The following is a 20,594-nucleotide window of genomic DNA, read 5'->3' on the forward strand; positions in this document are numbered from 1 at the left end:
TCAGCTCAGTACAACTAATCGAAATTGTAATCCATTTTCAAGATATTACTCTGTACTGATCCTTTTGACTCATTTCATTTGATTTCCTTGTTGTAGAGTTCTTTGCCGACAATCTTGGAGATTTCTTCATCTTCCTACGGAGATTTGCAGATGACATTCTGGAAACTGCAGGCAATTCCCTAGAGCAACCTCTACACTTTGTCACTGTGTTCATGGGTAACGTAGAGAGGTAATACTGAAGAGTCCATGACAAAATTCATTACAAAATCTTGTGTCACCAAGCACCCAGTGTTTGAGGTTGCTGCAGTTTTTATGTGAGTTGCATTAAAGTTGAGGATGTTGGCCCTGATGTACTTTCACATTTAGTAGTATCATAAAGAAACAATTTCAGAGAATTCATAGCATGGTCAGATGCTGAATTATGCTCCCTCTACTCTGACCCATAAATGTACTTTCATCTTCAGAAGAGCACTTTCTACTACATCACTTTGCCATTTTTACATTATCTGCGTCAGTCTGTTTGCAGACACGTGGAGTAAATTTGCCATTGAGCTCTGCAGTAAATCTCTTCAGCCAGTCAGACTTAGATTGAAACTGCTCAATTCATTTTACTTAAAGCTGAAAAATCCATCTGATGTAAGACTTTCATTTGTTACAATTCTCATGCAGGGGACTAACTATTAAAAAGGGGTTTGAATTCCCAGTGACCAATAAGAAAGATCATGTAAAAGACTTCATGTTTTAAGATTTATACTATAACAAACTAAAATCAACATTGCCTAAATATCACTTAGTAAGCAACTAAACCATCTGACTCAAGAAAAGATGACCCTCCTACCATGTCTATTCGTTACACTGCATTCAAGCCTCACATCCCTCCTGTGTTTCCACAGGCTGTCTTCTCATTACACCAGTGCATGTCTTCCATAGTGTTCTTGAAAGTCGCTTCCTTCAAACCTTTTGACCATAAGTGAATTGACGTCAAATAACAAGGCATTTACTGACTGCATGTTGGCCTTTGAATTTCCACAAGGTTTGTCCTTTCAGATGGAGAATCAGGTCTCTCGAGCACTCTGCTTTATCTCTTAGTTTCTTTATTCTTTTCACACCCAGCAGCATCTCTCTCGCTCTTCGCTACACTTCATTCACTAAACTAGATTTCAATAAGACTTGGCCCAGCCCACAGAACCCACAGTAACCACGTCACACAGCTGGTTGTTGGTAGCGTGCCACATTTTATTGTCTTGAATTAAAGAGACAGTTCAAGACTTAAACATGGGAGGTGATGGCCTAATGGCATTATTGTTAAAATATTAACCAGGCGATTCCGGTAGTATTCTGGCACCTGGATTTGAATCCACCATGGCAAGTTGGCAGAACTTGAACTCAAGAAAAACATGAAATTAACAGTCTAATGATGACCATGAAACTGTTGTCCAAAGATGGTAAAACTCATCTAATTAATCAGTGTCAATTAAGAAAGGAAATCTGCTGGCCTTATCTGGTCTGGCCTATATGTGACTCCAGACTGACAGCAATGAGATTGACTCCTAATTGCCTTCAGGGCAATTAGGGATGGTAAGTAAATGCTTGTCTGGCCAGCGATACCCATATTCCACAAATTAATTAAATTTATTAACTTGTGAAAATTCCATTGATCTAAGCTGGATTCAGATCTAGGTTTTGGTTAAAAGGCTGGTGACTTAATTTGTCTGTTCCTTCTGAGCAAGGTTAATTATTAAAATAGCTGCAATGCTACAGTTGGTAATTTTGCATCCCAAGGTTGGTTCTCAATCTCGATTCTTGCTCGAGCTTTCCCAAGTTGTCAAATTTGCCTTATTCAGATATTTGTCAAGGCTTAAATGGAAACCTTTTAGAGCCTGTATTGCTCCATTTCACCTTCTTGAACATCAGTTAAAAAATACTGTTGGTGCAGTTATCTGTGAGATTGTTGACTATTTTTGCATAATGTCTGGGGACAGGGATTGGGATTAACTGTAGAACTTCACCAAAGTGGCAGCTCTAGCACTATTTGCCAAATGATCACCTCTTTTGCTCTTTTATTCTGTGATTCTATGAAAGGGATGATTGAGAAGTAGCAGGCTTTTAAGAATGAGATAATGAGAGTTCAGAGACAGTATGTTCCTGTTAGTGTCAAAGGCAAGGCTGGTAGTAATAGGGAATGCTGGATAACTAGAGAAATTGAGGCGCTGGTCAAGAAAATGATGGAGGCATCAAGTTTGGAAAGCTGGGGTCGGGTGAATCCCTTCAAGAGTATAAGGGCAGTAGGAGTACAGTTAAGAGGGAAATCATATGGGCAAAAAGGGGACATGAGATAGCTTTGGCAAATAGTTAGGAAGAATCCAAAGAATTTCTACAAATACATGAAGGACAAATGATTAATGAGGGAGAGAATAGGACTGCTTAAAGATCAGCGTAGCCATTTATATGTGAAATCACAGGAAATTGGTGAGATACTAAACGAATGTTTTGTATCAGTATTTACTGTGGAAAAGGTCTTGGAAGTCAAGGAACTTGGGGAAATAAGTATTGAAGACTTGAAAAGAGTTCAGATTACTGAAGATGAGGTGCTGGACATGTTAAAATGCATAAAGGTAGATACATTCCTGGGACTTCATTAAGAGTTTCCAGAACTTTGTGGGAATCTATAGAAAAGATTGCTGAGTCCCATACTGAGATATTTGTATCATTGACAGCCAAGGGTGAGGTACCAGAAGAATTGGAGGGTGGCTAAGGTGGTGCCATTATTTAAGAAAGGCTGTAAGGACAAGCCAGAGAACTGTAGCCTGGTGATCCTTATGTCACTGGTTGCTAAGTTGTTGGAGGCAATTCTGAGGGACAGTACATGTATTTGGAAAGGCAAGGAATGAGTAGGGATAGTCAGCATGGTTTTGTGCATGGGAAATCGTGCCTCACTAACTTGATTGAGATTTTTGAAGAAGTGGTGGTACGGTTTTTGGGTGGCACGGTGGCACAGTGGTTAGCACTGCTGCCTCACAGCGCCGGAGACCCGGGTTCAATTCCCGCCTCAGGCAACTGACTGTGTGGAATTTGCACATTCTCCCCGTGTCTGCGTGGGTTTGCTCCGGGTTCCTCCCACAGTCCAAAAATGTGCAGGTTAGGTGAATTGGCCGTGCTAAATTGCCCGCAGTGTTAGGTGTAGGGGAATGGGTCTGGGTGGATTGCGCTTCAGCGGGTCGGTGTGGAATTGTTAGGCCGAAGAGCCTGTTTCCACACTAAGTAATCTAATCTAAGTGACAAAGAAGTTTGATGAAGACAGAATGGTAAATGTCAGCAAAGCATTCGACAAGGTTCTGCGGGTAGACTGTTTAGTAAGTTAGATCAGATGGGATCTGGGGGGGAGCTAGTCAATTGGATACAAAATTGACTTGAAGGTAGGAGACAGAAAGTGGTGAAGGAGGCTGGTTTTTCGGACTGGAGGCCCGTGACCAGTCATGTGTCACAAGGATCAGTGCAGGGTCTTATTTGTTTTTATCATATTTATATAAATGATTTAGATGTGAATGTAGGAGGCATGGTTAGTAAGTTTGGAGATGACAGCAAAATAGATGTTGTAGTCGACAATCAAGAAGATTATCTCAGATTGCAACTGGATCTTGATCAGTTGGATTGAGGGGTGGCAGACAGAGTTTATTTTAAATAAACGTGAGGTGTTCCATTTTGCTAAGGCAAACCAAGGCAGGACTTATATACGTAATAGTAGGAAGCTGGGAAGTGTTGCCAAACAAAGAGACCTAGGGTGCAGGTGCATAGTTCCTTGAAAGTGCAGTCACAAGTAGTCAGGGTGGTGAAGAAGGCATTTGGCATAACTGCCTCCATTGATCATAACATTGAGTGTAGGAGTTGGAACATCATGTTGTGGCTATCCAGGACATTGGTGCGGCCATTTTTGAAATACTGCATACAATTCTGGTGGTCTTTCTATAGGAAGTATGTTGTGAAACTTGAAAGGATGCAGAGAAGATTTACAAGGATGTTGCCAGGGCTGGAGGGTGTGGGCTATAGGAAGATGGTGAAAAGGCTAGGACATTTTTTTTGCAGTGTCAGAGGTTGAGGGGTAATCTTAGAGGTTTATAAAATCATGAGGGGCATAGACAGGGTGCATGGCGAAGATCTTATTTCCTAGAAAGCATAGGTTTAAGGTGAGAGGAGTAAGATTTAAGGACCTTGAGGGGCAACTATTTCACACAGAGGGTGGTGCGTGTATGGAATGGGCTGCCAGAAGAAGTGGTGGAGACTGGTAGAATTGCAGCATTTAAAAGGCATCTGAATGAATATATGAATAGGAAGGCATTCGAGGATATGGACCAAATGCTAGCAAATGGGACGAGATCAGATTGGGAAGTCTGGTCGGTGCAGATGAGTTGGACCGAAGGGTCTGTTTCCATGCTGTATGACTATGACTCTGTAAATAAGATTCAGCATGCAGTCCAAGTTAAGTTGCAGGATCTGATCCTTTCCACTAGAGGAAGCTGTTGTTTTCTGCTCATGAGGTTCAGCAGTAAAGCTGTCTCTGTTTTGCTACATTCCTGTAATAGAAACTTTAAGGCACTGAGAGATACAGTGGGGAGAAGCTGTACCCTGAAATACGGAAAAGTGAGCACCTATTCATTTGAAGTAATCGTTTATATTTCTGCTATAAATTCCGTGAGCTCACTTAAGTTTTGACTTTATGTTGTTGTTATGAGATCTCCTATCTTGTATACTCCAATCTTCTCATACTTGAGGTTTATTTTTAACTCCAATCTTATCTAGAGTAATCATACTTAGGGTTTTTTTTTGAAGAGAACTATTTTGTGTTGACATGTTCTGTTCTTAAGTAAGAACTAGTCTAAAATAGGTGCAGATTTTCCTTTCTTTAATCCAGTCTCTCTGGCTGTGTGCACGCCACACTTCAAAGACGTTCTTGTAAATGTATTTCTACTGAAATAACTCATGCTGCTACGTGTACATGTTAGTTTGCTTCACCTACACAAATGAGATAATTACCAAGCCTCATCTCCCACATCAACCCCAGGCTGGCTATTCATTTGCAGCGATCTGCTGAGACCAATGTTGTTCCTCAGAGAAACCACTGGCATTACAAATCAAGTCACCCAACTCAAATTCTGTGCACAGACATGAGTTTCTGGGTTACGTAAGCATCTGTTTAAAACAATTGGCAAAAGTCTCACTGAATTCAAGAAGCCAATATAAATTTTGGTGCCAATAATTATATCTGTGCTAGTAATGCCAATGCATTTTGCCTGTTTTAATTGAGGAAAATAGTCAGAAAATGGATTTTAGTGCTCCATTTGGCAAATATAGAAAGCTGGAGTCACATGTAGGCCTCCAAACAGCAGTCAGGAGCTGGGGTGCAAAATACACCAGGAGACAGAAAAGATGTTTCGGAAAGGCAAAATTACAGTTATTGTGGAGGATTTCAAAATGCAGGGGGACTGGAAAAATAAAGTTGATCGTGGATTGCAAGAAAAGAAATTTGTGGAATGTCTACCAGATGGCTTTCTGGAACAGCTTGTGGAGGAGCCTACTCAGGAACAGGCAATACTGAATTTAGTGTTGTGCAGTGAGGCAGACTTAATAAGGGAGCTTAAGGTGAAGGAATCCTTCAAAGACAGTGATCATAACATGATTGAATTTAGTCTGCAATTTGAGAGGGAGAAGATAGAATCAGAGATAATAGTTTTACAGCTGAATAAAGGCATCGAAAAAGAGGCATGAGGGATGAGCTGGATAGATTTGACTGGGAGAGGTGCCAAGCAGGAAAGAAAGTGGAACATCAATTGCAGGAGCTTCTGGAAGTAATTCAGGAGACACAGCAGAGATTCATCCTGAGAGAAAAGAAGTGTGGAATAGGGAAGATGGGGCAACAATGGCTGATGAGAGAAGTCAGGGATATCAGAAAAGCAAAAGAGAAAGCATATAAGGTGGCGAAGGGCAGTGGGAAACCAGAGGATTGAGAAGCTTACAAAAACCAACAGAGGGCAACTAAAAAAAAGGAAGGAGAAGATTAAATATGTGTGTAAGCTAGCCAGTGATATAATGGAAGGACTGTAAAAGTTTATTTAGATATATAAAGGGCAAAAGTGGACTTGGGCCAATTGAAAATGATACTGCAGTGATAGTACTGGGGAACAAAGAAATGGCTGAGCAACTGAATAATTACTTTGTGTCAGTCTTTACAGTGGAAGACGAGTAATTTCCCAAAAATTCAAGAGAGTGAGGGATAGAGCTGAGTATGGTGGCCATTGCCAAGGAGAAGGTGTTGGCAAAACTGAATGGCCCGAAGGTGGACCAGATGGACTACACCCCAAGTTCTAAGGGAGATAGCTGAAGGGATAATGGTGATCTTTTAGGAATTGCTAGAATCAGGGAGGGTCCCAGAGGACTGGAAAGTTGTTAATGTGATACCCCTGTTTGAAAAGGGAGTAAGGCAAAAGACAGAAAATTACAGACCACTTAGCCTAACCTCGGTTGTTATAAGATCCTGGACTCCATTGTGAAGGGTGAGATTTCTGAATACTTGGAAATGTATGGTAAAATAGGACAAAGTCAGCATTGTTTCATCAGGGGAGGTCATGCCTGATAAATCTGCTAGAATTCAATGATGAAATAACAGGTAGGTTAGACCATGGTGTACCAATCAGTGTCATCTACCTGGACTTCAAGAAGGCCTTTGACAAGGTGCTGTACAAGAGGCTACTGAGTAAGATAAGAGCCCATGGTGTTAGAGGCAAGATTGTAGCAGCTTGGCTGTCTAGCAGGAGATAAAAGGGTCCTTCTCAGGATGGCAGCCCGTGACAAGTGGTGTTCTGCAAGGCTCAGTGCTGAGACCACAAATTTTCATTTTATACATTAACGATCTAGATGAAGGAACTGAGGGCATTCTGGCTACGTTTACAGACAATATAAAGATAGGTAGAGGAACAGGTAGTATCGAGGAGGTGGGGAAGTTGCAAAAGGATTTGGACAGGTTAGGAGAGAGGGCAAAGAAGCAGCAGGTGGAGTGCAATATGGAAACTTGAGAGGTCATGGACTTTGGTAGAAAGAATAGAGCCAGGGAGGAGAAAATGGGGAGAAAATTCAGAAGTCTGAAGTGCAAAGAGACTTGGAGGTTCTTGTTCAGGATTCTCTCAAGGTAAACTTGCATGTTGAGTCAGTAATTAGGAAGGCAAAGCAATGGTGCCATTTATTTTGAGAGGACTTGAATATAAAAGTAGGGATGTACTTCTGAGGCTCTAGAAGGCTCTGGTCAGGTCTAATTGGAGTATTGTGCGCAGTTTTGGGCCCCACATCTCAGGAAGGATGTACTGGCCCTGGAGTGTGTTCAGAGGAGGTTCATGAAAATGGTCCCAGGAATGAAACGCTTAACATATGAGGAATGTTTGAGGCCTCTGAGTCTATACGCAATGGAGTTTAGAAGGATGAAGGGGGATCTAATAGAAAATTACAAGATACTGATTGTCCTGGATAGAGTGGATGTTGGGAAGATCTTTCCATTGGTAAGACCAGGGCCTGAGGGCACAGCCTTGAGTAAAGGGAAGACCTCTTAGAACGAAGCTGAGGAGAAACTTATTCAGCCAGAGATTGGTGCATCGATGGAATTCACTGCCACAGAAGCTGTGGAGGTCAGGACGTTGAGTATGTTGAAGACTGAGACAGATAGGTTCTTGATTGTCAAGGTGATCAAGGGTTACGGGGAGATTAGGGATAAGAAACTTATCAGCTATGATTGAATGGCCAGAGCAGACGTGATGGGCTGAATGGCCTGACTTCTGCTCTTTTGTCTTATGGTCTTATGTTCCTGAAAAAAAGCATACAAGAAAAGATGTTCTCTGCAGTAAAATTTGCAGCAATGAGGGTTACACAAAGATCTTTTAATCTGTAATATTGGTCCACGTTGTCACTAGATTTTCCAATAAGTTCAAGTTTGGACTTTTGAAGTTGGTGAAAGGTGTAAAAGAAGTATTATAGGCCTGTGGGATTTTAACAGCTTAACTGAGTTAAACATATTACACCAAGGCCTAAAATATTTTTATTAAATTTTTGTATTAAAATATTTTTCAATAATGTATTTAAGGCACGACACCCAAAAAGCCTTCCAACAAGACTAATTGATTATTTTGTGAGATTTTTAATTGTTCAATTTAATTTGTCTGTGCAGTCTAAGTCTGAATAACTGGATTATGTTTGTTGCTTGATCAAAACACCTTTTTCTTTCCTTCCCTCCTTGTGTTCTCTCTTAGGATGAAGAACCCTCACTTGCGAGCGAAGCTGGCTGAGGTCCTTGAGGCTGTGATGCCTCACATGGAGCAAGTGCAGAACCCAATGATCAGCAGCATGTTCCACCGGCAACGTGTCTTCAGCTCATACCAGCACGCACACTATCTCGCTGAAGCACTTATCAAAGTGTTTGTGGACATTGAATTTACAGGTAGGTTTGAAACATAGAGTAAATGCCAGAGTTATAATGTTTACTCGACTTTTAAAGTTCTTCTTTGGCTGTGAAGCACAATTGGAATGCCCTGACTTTGAGAGAGGCACAATATGAACAAAACCATTCCACTTTATGAGAGAGTAAATTTCTCTTTTCCAACAGAACTGCCGGAATTAAGTTAATACTTTCATTAATTGCATTGATTTCTCAGAGAGAATGAAATTTGATTTCTATGCGCACAGCCTTGTCCATGTGCAGTCACTGTGGCATGTAAACCCAGAACAACACACCAGGAAGAGAGAATGCAGGGCAAGTGCAACAAGAGTTATATGCAAGACAAGCATTCTGACAGTGATTAATGCTAAAGTGTTCAGAATGTAGATACCTGAGTACACTGGGTTATAAGACTTGAATAAATGAGTGTGCAGACTAAGCTGGAGTACTAGAGATTGCAGAACACAACTCTTTTAGATTTGCCTTAATTGTACAGGATCTTGGGTACTTTTGTCTCTGCCATGCATCTCTACCTTTACCCTGACCAAGAAGGAAAAAGTAGATCATCATGGCACAAGTTCAAAACTGCCTTATCTTGTCAAGTTTAAATCGAGTATAGATAATAAATACTTAAAAGGCATTTAAAAAAAACACAGCTGACTCAATTCTCATATGATTGCATAATGTTACAAAGCCAGGCATGTTCCACCTGGCTCATACTTACACTTTCATATCTTTGCTAGAGTCATCCTGTGGTTGTGCTAATGGCCAATGAATGCAGATTACTCAGAGACAGTAACTGTAGAAGCATCAACTGTACTAAAGCTAATTTTAGTTAAAGTTAACAAAAGAAGCTTTTGCTTCTACATATTAACACTTTTTAAAAACAAGAAGGACCACACAAACACCACATTCAGACCCTGTTCTATGCTATGAGAATTGTTCTCAGTTAGGACAGCAGCAAGAGAATTAAAATTAACATATCTTCTGGATTAGATAGAAAATAAAATCAGGCGGAACAGCTCCAGGAAATGTATATGCAGATTTTGACTGAGAGCAGGATTGGCAAGGTTGTGATGTTTACGGCCATTACGGGGAGGCGTTGGAGTAATGGTAATCCAGAGCTTCAGGCTAATGATCTGGGGAGATGGATTTGAATCCCACCATGGAAGAGGAGGAAATTTAAATTCAATAAAATCTAGAATTATGAAAGCTAGCCTAATAGACTATTTTCACTTACCATTAGAAGAAAAACCCATCTAGTTCACTAATGTCCTCCTGGGAAGGAGATATGTCATCCTCAGTAGTTGTGAGAATAGAAAAACAGATGAAGATGGTTCTGAATTTAAAGAGCAAGTCAGAGAACGAGGTAACTCTGAAGAATTAGTCCCCATGCATTGAAATAAATGTAATTTTACAGGTAAAGCAGATAAACTCAGAGCTTGTATGGGAACATGGGACTGGGACATTTCAGCTATTGGGGGAAACATGGCTGAGGGAGGGTCAATACCAGCAGCTAATGTTCCACAGTTTAGATGCTATAGGAAGGATGGAATGAGGGGCAAGAGTGGAGAGAGGGTAGCATTTTTGATTAAGGGAAACATGATAGTTGTGCTTCACTGAAGCTATATGTATGGAACTCAGAAATAAGAAGGGGATCAAAGTTTGGGAGAAGATTCGTAGCTCGGGTGCTCGTTGTTGTGGTTCTGTTCGCCGAGCTGGGAATTTGTGTTGCAGACGTTTCATCCCCTGTCTAGGTGACATCCTCAGTGCTTGGGAGCTCCTGTGAAGCGCTTCTGTGATGTTTCCTCCGGCATTTATAGTGATTTGTACCTGCTGCTTCCAGTTGTCAGTTCCAGCATATGACAAGCAACATGAGTTCGACTAGGACAACACTACTATTATAGGACAAGCCAAACAGAGAACAGCCAGGGAATTCCTAGAGGTATGGCACTCATCCACAGATTCAATCAATAAGCACATCGACCTGGACCCAATATACCGACCACTGCAGCGGACAGCTGGAACTGACAACCGGAAGCGGCAGAGACAAACCACTATAAATGCCGGAGGAAACATCACAGAAGCGCTTCACAGGAGGCTCCCAAGCACTGAGGATGTCATCTAGACAGGGGACAAAACGTCTGCAACACAAATTCCCAGCTCGGCAAACAGAACCACAACAATAAGAAGGGGATGATCACCTTGATGGGATGGTACTGTAGGTCTCCTATCTTCAAGCCAGTTTTGTATCCAGTTGACTCATTCCCCCTGGATTCCATTTGATCTAACCAGGCTACCATACAGAACCATGTTGAATGTCTTGCTGAAGTCCAAATAGACAATGGCTACTGCTTTGTCTTCATCAGTCTTCTTTGTAACTTCTTAATCAACCTTAATCAAGTCAGTGATACATGATTTCCCACTCTCAAAGCCAAGTTGACTGTCCCTAATCAGTCCTTGCCTTTCCAAATGCATGTAAATCCTGTTCCTCAGAATCCTCTCCAACAACTTACCCACCACTGATGTCAGGCTCACCGGTCAATAGTTCCCTGGCTTTTCCACACCACCTTTCTTAAATAGCGGCACCAAATTAGCCACTCTCCAGTTTTTCTGCACCTCACCCATGGCTATCCATGATACAAATATCTCAGCGAGTGGCTGAGCATTCTCTTCTCTAGCTGGTGATGTTGTGGAACGGAGAGACGTTCAGGTCCATAGTTCTTTGAAGGTTATGTCACAGGTGGTTAAAATGGTGTTTAGCATGCTTGCCTTCATTGCTCAGACCATTGAGCATAGGAGATGTTTGTATAGGACATTGGTGGGGCCACTTTTGGAGTACGGTGTCCAGTTCTGATCACCCTGCTATGGGAAGGATATTATTAAATTGGAGATGGTTCAGAAAAGATTTACCAGGATGTTGCCAGAGAGTGAGTTAAAAAAATAGGCTGGATAGGCTCAAACTTTTTTTGCTGGAGTATAGGAGCTTTAAGGGGTTATCTTATAGAGGTTTATAAAATCATGAGAGGTATGGATAAAGTGACAAGCAAATATCTTTTTCCGAGGGTGAGGGAGTTCAAAACGTGGAGGCATACCTTTAAGGTGAGAGGAGTAAAATTTAAAAGAACCTGAGGGGCAGCTTTTTCACACAGTGATTTGTATGTGGAATGGACTGCCAGAGGAAGTGGTAGATGTAGGTATAGTTACAACATTTAAGAGACATTTAGTTAGGTACATGAGTAGAAAAGGTTTAGAAGGGTATGGTCCAAAATGAAGGCAAATGGGACTCGTATAGTTTAGGAAACTTGATCGGCATGGACGAGTTGGAACAAGTGTCTGTTTCCGTGCCCTATGAATCTGAGATCATGGCTGATCTGTTAATCCCCAACCCACGTTCTTGCCTTTTCTCCATAACCATTGCATCCCTTACTGATTAAAAATTTGTGCATCTCAGCCTTGAATATATTTAGCGACCTTAATACTGCTATGGACCAAATCAGAACCCCTTCAAGTATGTCCAGGAGATAGCTTATACCCTGACTTATTTAAGGGAAGTGTAAGGTGCTGTGTTCCAGATGTAATTTGATTGGTCACATCACTTGACTTTAAGCAAAGCACATTTTATTCTTACCTCAGATTAAACAACAAACAGAAGAAAGAATTGGAAAACATAACAGAATAATAGATTATTTAACGACTGAACAGTAACTATTCCAATGCAGTAACATCCCATAAACACACCGTTGGCAAAGGCAAATTCAGTAAAATAGATTGTCTCACATTTGATGTGTCTCTGGTTCACAAAAAACCCCACAAAATTGTGCAGAGAGATGTATGGCAGCTTTCACAAGCAACTTCAAAGCACCAGCAACTGAAAACTAAACTACAACCCTGGTTCTGTGGGAGCCTGACTCCACCAATTCATGCTGCTTCTATTGTTCGAATGTAAAAACAAAAACCCCAAATCCTCTCAAGCTGTTTACTTTATTGTCTTGGAAGCGTCAACTTGCACTTCTGTTTCAAAACCTCTCCAAAAGTAACCAACACAAATTACACCTCTTTAGATTAGATTCCCTACAGTGCGGAAACAGGACCTTCTGCCCAAGCAGTCCACACCGACCCTCCGAAGAGTAACCCACCCAGACCCATTTCCCTCTGACTAATGCACTTTTCAGTATGGGCAATTTAGCTTGACCAATTTACCTGACCTGCACATCTTTGGACTGTGGGAGGAAACCGGAGTACCCGGAGGAAACCCTCGCAGACACTGGGAGAATGTGTAAACTCCACATAGACTGTCACCTGAGGTTGCAATTGAACCTGGGACCCTGGTGCTGTGAGGCAGCTGTGCTAACCACTGAGCCACCATGCTGCCCCAAATCATAGTATTGTCACAATACATAATACTCAACAGCACTTGCTGGTAAAGTATTGCACAGATTCGCTACACTGAGAGAGAAGATATCCCTCCTCATCTCTGTGTTAGATGGGTGTCCCTTTATTCTGAGAGTATACTCTCCGTTCCTCGACTGGAGAGCACAACCTTTCTGCATTTACTCTGTCAAGTTCCCTAAGAACCTTGTATGTTTCAATTAGTTTGCCTCTCATTCTTCTAAATTCCAAAGGGTGCACAGGCTTTCTTATAAAACATGTTCTCCATTACCGGTATCAGCCTGGTGAACCTCCTTGGACTCTCCAATATCAGTATATTTGCTTGCATAAGGCATCTACAATTAAATAAGTATTCCAGCAGACGTCTAACTAGTGCTTCATAGATCTTTACAAAATTTCCAAACTTTTATACTCCATTCCCTTTGAAAAAAAACCAACATTTCATTTGCCTTCCTTATTACCCGCTGAACTTGGATACTAGCTTTTCATGATTCATTGTCAAGGATTCCCAGACCCTTCTGTTCTGTAGCTTTCTGCCATGTTTCTCCATTTAAAAATATATATAGCTTCTCTATCTGCTAAAGTGTATAAATTCACATTTCCCAACATTATATTCCACCTGTCAAATGTTTGCCCACTCACTTAAATCGGCCTATATCCCTCAGCAGACTCTGTGTCATTGTCAAAAAGTGTGGCACTGGAAAAGCACAGCCAGTCAGGCAGGGTCTGAGGAGCAGGAGATTCGACATTTCGAGCATAAGCTCTTCATCAGGAATGTCATTCCTGAGGAAGAGGTTATGCTCGAAACATTGGTTCTCCAGCTGTTTGGATGCTGCCTGACCGGCTGTGCTTTTCCAGTGCCACACATTTTTACTCTGATTTCCAGAATCTGCAGCTCTCACTTTCCTCTGTGTCATTGTCACCAGTTGTCTTCCCACTTATTTTTGGGTCATGTGCAAACTTGCCGATTTGTACATCCATTCTCCTGCTTTAATGTCTGAGCTTCTCTAAATACTTAATTGTGATTGGGAAATTACTGAGCAGGAGCTAAGTATTTCCATGCAAGATAATTGAAAGGGAGACTGTACTCATTCAGCCTTCCCTGGAAATGAATGAATGTGGCTTCGGCTGGTGAATGGTAATGGGTCACCAGAGATGTAGAGTGGCAGAAAGGTTATATTAAAAGTGTTACTGGGACCAGTGATGACTTTGTTCAGACCCACTCATGAAGTCACAAAACATTTAAGACCAAGTGCTAAGTCAAGCCCACATGACTGAGTCACAGATGTACAGACTCTTCACTCCTAATTGTCCACGCCGATCAGATATCCTAAATTAATCCAACTTTTGGCCCATATCCCTTCAAATCTTTCCTATTCATATACACATCCGGATGCCTTTTAAATGTTGTAATTGTACCAGCCTTCACCACTTCCTCTGGCAGTTCTTCCGTGCACACACCACCCTCTGCGTGAAAAAGTTGCCCCCTCAGGTTCCCTTTTAAAGATTTCCCCCCTTGCCTTAAACCTGTGCCCTCTGGTTTTGGACTCCCCTACCCTGGAGAAAAGACCTTAACTATTCACTCTATTCACGGCTCTCACGATTTTATAAACTTCTATAAGGTCAATCCTCAGTCTCCACCACTCCAGGGAGATTAGCCAGCCTATTCAGCCTCTCCCTATCTGAGGATTGTGTAACAAAGAAAGATTAGAGGAAAGTTGGTTGTCAGGAGTGAAACAGAATAACAGAAAGAGGATCACATCTTCATAAAGTAGGAAAGGGTATGGAAAAGGTAAATCCAGAGTGTCATATAAACTCTCCAATAACAATAGGAGATATGATTGCATGATCAGGTTTCAGAAAGGTAAGGTAGGACTGAAGTTTGAATTCTTCTTGTGTTTACAATTTTAAATAGTTTCGGTACATTAAAGAAAAACCTAGTATTAAAAATGTGTGATACTCTGGCCTGTGGGAGCGATGAAGGTTTGGCAAGAATAATGAGCAAATATTGGTAGAATCTCATCTCTGTCTGAAATTTCAGTAAGTTGGCAGCAGATGAACATCAGATTACCAGTGCTGCTGGAACCAATACTGGATGATGGCCTGTGTTCCAGAGATCTGCCTTTTCCGTCATGTATTCTCCTTTATTAGTCAGTTTCCACTGACAACTTGAACTTGTCAGCTAATGCCAAACAATGAGAGTCCAGATTTAATTCTGAAAATGATCACTGTTAATGTTTCATCTGCTTCTAGGTGACCCACATCAGTTTGAACAGAAGTTTAACTACAGGCGGCCCATGTATCCTATCCTAAAATATATGTGGGGATATGATCACTACAGGCAAAGCATCAAGGTCCGTCTAATTTTAATTGAATGTATTTTCTTATCCCATCAAATTGTGTATTAAGTATGCTTTTTAAATTCAATCCATTTGAACTATTTTAGATACATAATACCCTTTGAGGTATGTTATGATATACCTCTGGAGCAAATTGGATCTGAACCTGGTTCAGAGGCAGGGACACTGATACTGACACTGCACCACAAGCGCTTTCTCCTTCAATTTTATTCTACTGTCAAGATTGAAATGAGGTGTAGTTATGCATTTTATGCCCAGAACTAAATAATTGAGTTAATGATATTTATCTTTAACCAACACAGACTAACACTTTTGCTCACATTCTGTGGGATTTGTAGTCTAGTCATAGCAAGCATTAAAAAAAAAGGACAGCGGAGGAGGAGGGAATGAAGACCATGGAAATTCCATCATCGTTTCTAGCAGGGATCTTCTCATTGGCTTCTCAGATCATAATCTGTACATTGAAGTGTGCGTGGCTTCTTTTAAAGCACAATGCTATTGAAAAACACCCGTTGAATCAATTGCACTGGTTGTATGTGGGTAATACACAGAAAACTACCTGTCAAGTTTGCTTTGAGTTTAGAGCAGTTTGGCTCATTGTCTAACTAGCTTGAAATTTGACCTGATGCTCTTGATTTAGAATCCCAGAGCAGGGCTATGTAGCCAGTATGGGAAATTGATTGCCACACTCATGCCGCAAGGGATGCTTTCTAATCTTGGGATGCAAGGCTAAGGTTGGATTCAGTAGGATTGAGTAGGATGTTGTATTTCTGCTTGTCTTGGAGTGCCGAAAGCAGCTGATTCATGCCAGTCCTGGAAAGTGTTGCATTCGTCAAAACCAATTTCCTTCATCTTGAAAAAGGCAAACATTTAAATTTAATGAACAGGAGCATTAACCTTGATGTGGTATTGAAGGTCCTCCAAGAAGTTCTGATCTACAGTCTAAGCACTTTTTGTATGCAATTCTGTCAACAAGTTTAGTAATGCAATGGCTTAAGTTGTTAGCAAACTTTCAACTATGAATTATTTGTCCTGTTTGTGTTTACCTTGCAGAGTTTAGCTGACTATGCATTTGACAATTTGGAAGCAATGAACCCTCCTCTTTTCCTCCGATTTCTGAATTTGCTCATCAATGATGCCATCTTTCTGTTGGATGAAGCTATCCAGGTAGATTAGTGTTTTTATTCTTGTTTTAACATTATTCTGGTGCATACTTGTCTCTCCTCACATTAAGAAAACAAGATGAAGACACAGAGTGATCAATTTAATAACATTATATTATTTTCCACCTTTCTTTCCCCCTCTTCTCGACTCATTATTGGGATTCAGTTACCCAAGGGTTCCCTCTAAAATAGCAATTCTTAATTTGAGTGGCATCAGACTGTTGGATTGTTGAGGGGACCGTAGTTGAGCCTAGTCAGACATCTGCACTTTCCATCTAGAGTTCCCAGATGGTTCAGGGCAGGCTGATTTTGTTTTTCTTTCTTCCTTAGTCTTGGCATGATGGGGGTGGTGATGATAATGCCTCAAGTAATTCCTTGGTTGAAATTGACTAAAGCATAGACGATGGATTTGCAAGTGTTACTTTCCCCTCTGTAAAGTTTGGGACTGCATCACATGGTGTATTTCACCAGTAAACCAGTGGAGCAACTGAAGCGGCGATAAACAGTTGCATTGAAAGAAGAGTCGTTCGGTAGAAATTAGCAAGTAAGATAATTGCAGCAAACTGCCAAGTGATCTTACCGACTGGAAATTAACGTTGTTTTGATTCTGTCTCCATAGCATTTTCAGTTTGAAAGTTGTGCATGAACTAGTTTGTTATTTGAAGGATTTTATTTTGTTAAACTTTGCAGTATTTAAGCAAGATTAAGATCCAGCAGATTGAGAAGGATAGAGGAGAATGGGATAACTTGCCCACCGAAGCTCGGAGGGAAAAGGAGGGCAACCTTCAAATGTTTGGGCAGCTGGCTCGCTTCCATAACATTATGTCTAATGAAACGATCGGTACTTTGGCATTCCTTACTTCAGGTCAGTACATTTGAAATGAAGTAAAAACAAGTGGAGTGGAGCTTTGGGATTTGACATGATGTTGAAAGGTTATGTCTTTAAGGGTTTTTGTACACACCAGGCAGATTTGAGTCTCCTGTTGTTTGCAGGCTGAGTGCCTGATAAATCTGTAGGGGTTGTAAAATATGGAATTTTTTTAAGCAGTTGAGAAGAACAAAATGTGATACAATGACGTTCAATTCACCAACTTAGAAATTGTTGTAGTCTAGAATACATTGCCTAAAATAGCAGCAGTAACAGATTTAGCAGTAACTTTCATAAGACAATTGGATAATAGCATAAATTAAGAGAAAATGCAAGTTTTCTGGTGAAAGAATAGGAGTCAAGGATTAACCAGATTATTCTTTCACAGAGCTAGCACAGGCAAGATGAGCCGAGTTCTCGCCTCCTGTAGTTTATGACTCTATAAAATTGAAAGGAAAATTAACTTTAAAATATGTAATAAAAACTGAAAGAACTATGGATGCTGGAAATTGGAAACAAAAACAAATTGCTGGAAAAGCTCAGCAGGACTGGCAGCATCTGTGGGGAGAAATCAGAGTTAACGTTTCAGGTCCAGAGACCCTTCCTCAGAACTTGGTCACTGGACCCCAAACGTTAACTCTAATTTCTCTCCTCAGATGCTGCCAGACCTGCTGAGCTTTTCCAGCAATTTCTGTTTTTGTTTTTAAGATATGTAAGTTCACTCACCTGGAAAGAAATGACTGTAGTACTAATCACAGCACAAATCAAGTATTTTGGTATTAAAACATATCATGGCTGAGAAGTCCCAGGGAGCTGCATAATTTTAAATTACAGTACATTCACTCATGCCATCATCCAGTCTCCCACGAGCTGAGGTTGTGGTGCTTCTGAGGAGCATAAGAAAAGAATTTGATGTAGCAAGGCCACTGATTGAAACATGTATCTGCCCATCTTTTTCTGCAAGCTTCAGCCTATAAAAAAATAAAAGGATATAAATTTAGGAAATTAATCCATTTTCTTTTGGGAGGAAATGGGGTTCACATTAGTGTCCACAGCAAGAATCTGAATGGATTTCAAGCCTCCTCGAGATTTGAGCAGTTTATTTGAAACTGTGATCCCAGTATGAAACCTTGCTCAGTAGGAGCACAAGTCAAAGATTGGTGTGCTCCTGAAGGACCAATCCTCATCCCTATATGTGTGCACTTCAACCCGCAATCCACTCTCACCCACCCCAAGTGCTGCCTTGCTGAATTTTCCCCACTTAGTCAGAGTAATTCTCCATCTATCTGTGTGTTTTTTTGATGCCCGAGATAATGGGTCACAATTTTCAGTAAACAATCAACTCTGTTGACATTCCAAGAATGTTCCACCTTGTGAGAGAAATTAGAACCAGGGCATAGCTGTTTAAAGATCCAGGATCTTATTTGAGATTGAGATGAGGAACAAATGTTTTCTCTCAGTGGATCTATGGATTCTGTTCCCCCTGAGTGGTGGAGGGATGGTCATTGAATATTTTTAAAGCAGCATAGATTGACTCCCTTATTAGTGAAGAATTAAAGGTTGTAGGAGTAGGAAGCAAAATAAAGTTGAGGCCACAATTAGATCAGCCATGATCTTGTTGAATGGTAGAGCAGGCTCAAGGAGCCAAATGGCCAAAACCTGCTTCTAGTTTGTATGTTCATAAAACCGATCCTTAGCTCTAGCTGTCTAATGATTCCCACTGAATACAGCGGAAAACAGAAAGGCAATAGGATCAGAGGGCTTGCCATGAAACATAATTCTGTAGTAGAGAAGCATTGCAAAGATGTTCAGGAAAGCTGTGAACATAGAGGCTGCTCCAGAATTAAAGACATCAAATATTTTTTGATATTAATGCTTAAGAATATCTTGAATCATGAAGTATTTTAATTAACTTATAAAGTGAGATTGTAGGTAATGGCCTCCTGTCGAGTATTCATTGCCTTTGCCCAGAATGTACTGTGAATTAACCCCATTTTCTGAAGTAGCTGCCACGAGGCAAGTTCATGTTCCCACTTTTATTGGGGGTCGGTCATGGTGCTATCTCATCACTAATGTGCTATACATTGCTGTTGTGCTACTTTGGTACATAGAACCATATCTGTGCAATATTAGCTATTGTTTATGCTAAAATAGACAATCTCTTATCAGTAAGAGATTATTCAGCCATTTGAAGTTTGCTTTGTCATTCAGTTTGGTTTAATCTGTACCTCAACTCCATTAATTCCCCATGACTCCATATCCCTAGCTATTCATACTCAACTAGGAGGTCCAAAATTTGATTGTTGGACCGTACTGAGTTAGTTGAATTCAGCTTGGCAGCAGTTGGGATGTTGCTGCTGATCTGTGTGCCATGGGTTGGAAAGTGAAAATTCTGACTCTTTTTGTTTTATTCCAAGCCACTGTTTGTTGACCCTGGATATTGAATGCAGATCTGAGCTCAGCTATGACTTTTTCCCCAGTTAAACTGTGTGCCAGCAATTAGGCAAAAGAATGAATAGTGGTCCATTTGGATAATCAATGTATCCTGGAAATTTACTCCAGCAAGAGTTGGCACAAGCTGGAGAGGAAGGATGTTTGGACAAAATATGTTTGTATATGAAAGCTAGCAAAACACTGTAATATTTTAGTTACGTATTATGATTCCCTCTAACAGAAATTAAAGCTTTGTGTGTGCATCCCATTCTTGCTGAGCGGATCATCTCAATGCTGAACTACTTTCTCCAGCACTTAGTTGGACCTAAAATGGGGGCCCTTAAGGTGAAGGACTTCAGTGAGTTTGACTTCAAGCCACAACAGTTGGTGTCTGACATTTGCACCATCTATTTGAACTTGGGGTAAGTGACAACAGTTCAACAAGATACAAATTCCAACTTGTTACAAATTGCTTGACTTGTCTCTGGCTTGGAATATGGCGAGTTAATGCCTAATTACAAAAGACTGTCAGGTGGGTTCTGAGAGCTGAGAATGTTGCAAAATACATAACCTATGGTCTGGCACTTGGAAATGTTCAGTCAACATCAGAGTTATTACTGCAATTAGGAGTCACGATAGTGGAAAGTACAACAAAATAAGTTTCTCCCCTCTCTCACTTCAAATCCTTTCAGTCTCTTTACACATATTCCCTTTCAATTGTTAGGTTAACCTGGATGCTATTTTAACATGCTTTTAAATTACTGCAGTAGTGATTACTTTAAGTTGGATAAGCAAGAGTTTCTTTTCATATGAATATCTGTACATTTGAAATGAATGTATAGATGAAATTAAATGTCAGGCTACTGATTGTTTCCGAAGTTTCATACTTTTTACTAGCTGGTTAC

At 40.7% G+C, this 20,594-nt stretch overlaps 1 protein-coding gene across 2 annotated transcripts in view; it reads left to right on the forward strand.

Annotated features, from left to right (window-relative positions):
- Window positions 1-20,594, forward strand: part of ube4a (ubiquitination factor E4A (UFD2 homolog, yeast)) — a 58,817-nt gene that overhangs the window by 30,049 nt on the left and 8,174 nt on the right. For both annotated transcript variants that reach the window (XM_043676496.2, XM_043676497.2), the window contains exons 12-17: window positions 97-229; window positions 8,289-8,476; window positions 15,119-15,219; window positions 16,279-16,392; window positions 17,079-17,253; window positions 19,931-20,111. In XM_043676496.2, the coding sequence (XP_043532431.2) occupies window positions 97-229; window positions 8,289-8,476; window positions 15,119-15,219; window positions 16,279-16,392; window positions 17,079-17,253; window positions 19,931-20,111 (892 nt within the window). The remainder of the gene's footprint in view (window positions 1-96; window positions 230-8,288; window positions 8,477-15,118; window positions 15,220-16,278; window positions 16,393-17,078; window positions 17,254-19,930; window positions 20,112-20,594) is intronic.

This window comes from Chiloscyllium plagiosum, unplaced genomic scaffold (genome assembly GCF_037043375.1).
Source record: "Chiloscyllium plagiosum isolate Xiang-an unplaced genomic scaffold, Cpla_swu_hap1 HiC_scaffold_29, whole genome shotgun sequence".
Lineage (NCBI taxonomy): Eukaryota > Metazoa > Chordata > Chondrichthyes > Orectolobiformes > Hemiscylliidae > Chiloscyllium > Chiloscyllium plagiosum.